The following is a 1,267-nucleotide window of genomic DNA, read 5'->3' as shown; positions in this document are numbered from 1 at the left end:
ATAAGCTGTGCTCAATTGTAATGTATGTTTATTTCATCTGCCAAAGGAAGATAAAAAAATACAAAAGGAAAAGGAAAAACACAATGCAATTATTAAATGGCAGTTTATGCAGCAAAAATACTGACGTTAATACTACAGTATAAGTCAAATGTTTGAAATCATATTTGATGTCAGTCCCTTATTTTTATGTGTTCTGATAAGGTGGTCCCTCTCAGAGAGTACATTAGTGATGCACCAACTCAGAGGTTGGTTATGTCAACCAAAAGACTTTGTTTTCTACTAGGTTAAACATTTATTCTGTCCTGTAATACAAATTGGTTATTTCTTCTTCTTGAACCATTGAGGGTCAACAACAGGACTTCTTCTTTGGCTTTTCCTGTGCATCTTCCAGTGCGTTATCATCTGAAATAACAAACCCACATTATTTTACTCCATAAAACACACAATTTATGTCAGTGAACATCTCTGTTTTATGATTTCAGAGTGCAATCTCTTACCGAGAATATTTCCATCTCCAATCTGAGCCGTGCTGCTTCCTGTCTCCAGGTCCTTCATTATGGCATCTTCAAAGGCCAGAGCTGCCACGCGAAAGAAAAACTCCTGGACATTCTCCCCTTTAAACCCATAGCAGTAACAGTTATAAGTAGCATCCATCTTGTACTTCTTGTAATGGACATAGCAACAACTATAAAGTACATTTATATTCTTATCCCTTCAGAATGTACCTGTTTTTGAGGACAACGACCAAAACTCAGCGTTCATTTCTGCTGCAATCTTTATGGCATCGCTCTCTGTTCTCTGGCACTCTTCTGCAGACTTCACATAAGGACAGCAGGAGTCTTTAATAGCTTTAACAAGTTGTATGTGTACATATGTGTGCTTGTCTGTGGGGGCTTTTCTCACCAGGAGGTCTCTTTTTGTGCCAACCAAGAAAACAAAACAAGAGTCTGGTTCATTTTCCCGCAGTGCCTCTGATAACCACTGTCTGAGGAACAAACAAAAAATCATTAAAATTAAAATTCCTCAACACCTTTTCAATCTTCAAAACACTACTATAGGTTTTACTTACTGTGTGTGTTCCAAGCTCTTGATATCCGCCATGTCGAAGACAGTAATAATAACTTTTAAAGTAGAAACAGAAAGGATTATATTGGGGTTTAAATGGACTCTGATCTGGAGTATTAAAGGAATAGTTCACCCAAAAAAGAAAATTTGCAAAAAGTTTACTCACCCTTAGGCCATCCAAGATGTAGATGAGTTTGTTTCT

General features: G+C 37.1%; 1 protein-coding gene across 1 annotated transcript; it reads right to left on the bottom strand.

The window, feature by feature from the left end:
• Window positions 1–70: 70 nt before the first annotated feature.
• On the bottom strand, window positions 71–1,121 carry LOC107736178 (ras-related protein Rab-36-like; the record flags this gene model as incomplete). The annotated part of the gene is made up of 5 exons (XM_016547659.1): window positions 71–402; window positions 498–614; window positions 726–816; window positions 904–985; window positions 1,070–1,121. Coding segments are annotated over 5 exons (398 nt in total), but the record flags the coding sequence as incomplete, so codon positions are not given.
• Window positions 1,122–1,267: the final 146 nt, after the last annotated feature.

The sequence above is a fragment of the Sinocyclocheilus rhinocerous genome, unplaced genomic scaffold, assembly GCF_001515625.1.
Source record: "Sinocyclocheilus rhinocerous isolate Xijiao unplaced genomic scaffold, SAMN03320098_v1.1 C36540219, whole genome shotgun sequence".
In the NCBI taxonomy this organism is placed as follows: domain Eukaryota; kingdom Metazoa; phylum Chordata; class Actinopteri; order Cypriniformes; family Cyprinidae; genus Sinocyclocheilus; species Sinocyclocheilus rhinocerous.
This window is presented reverse-complemented; position numbering and strand designations above follow the sequence as displayed.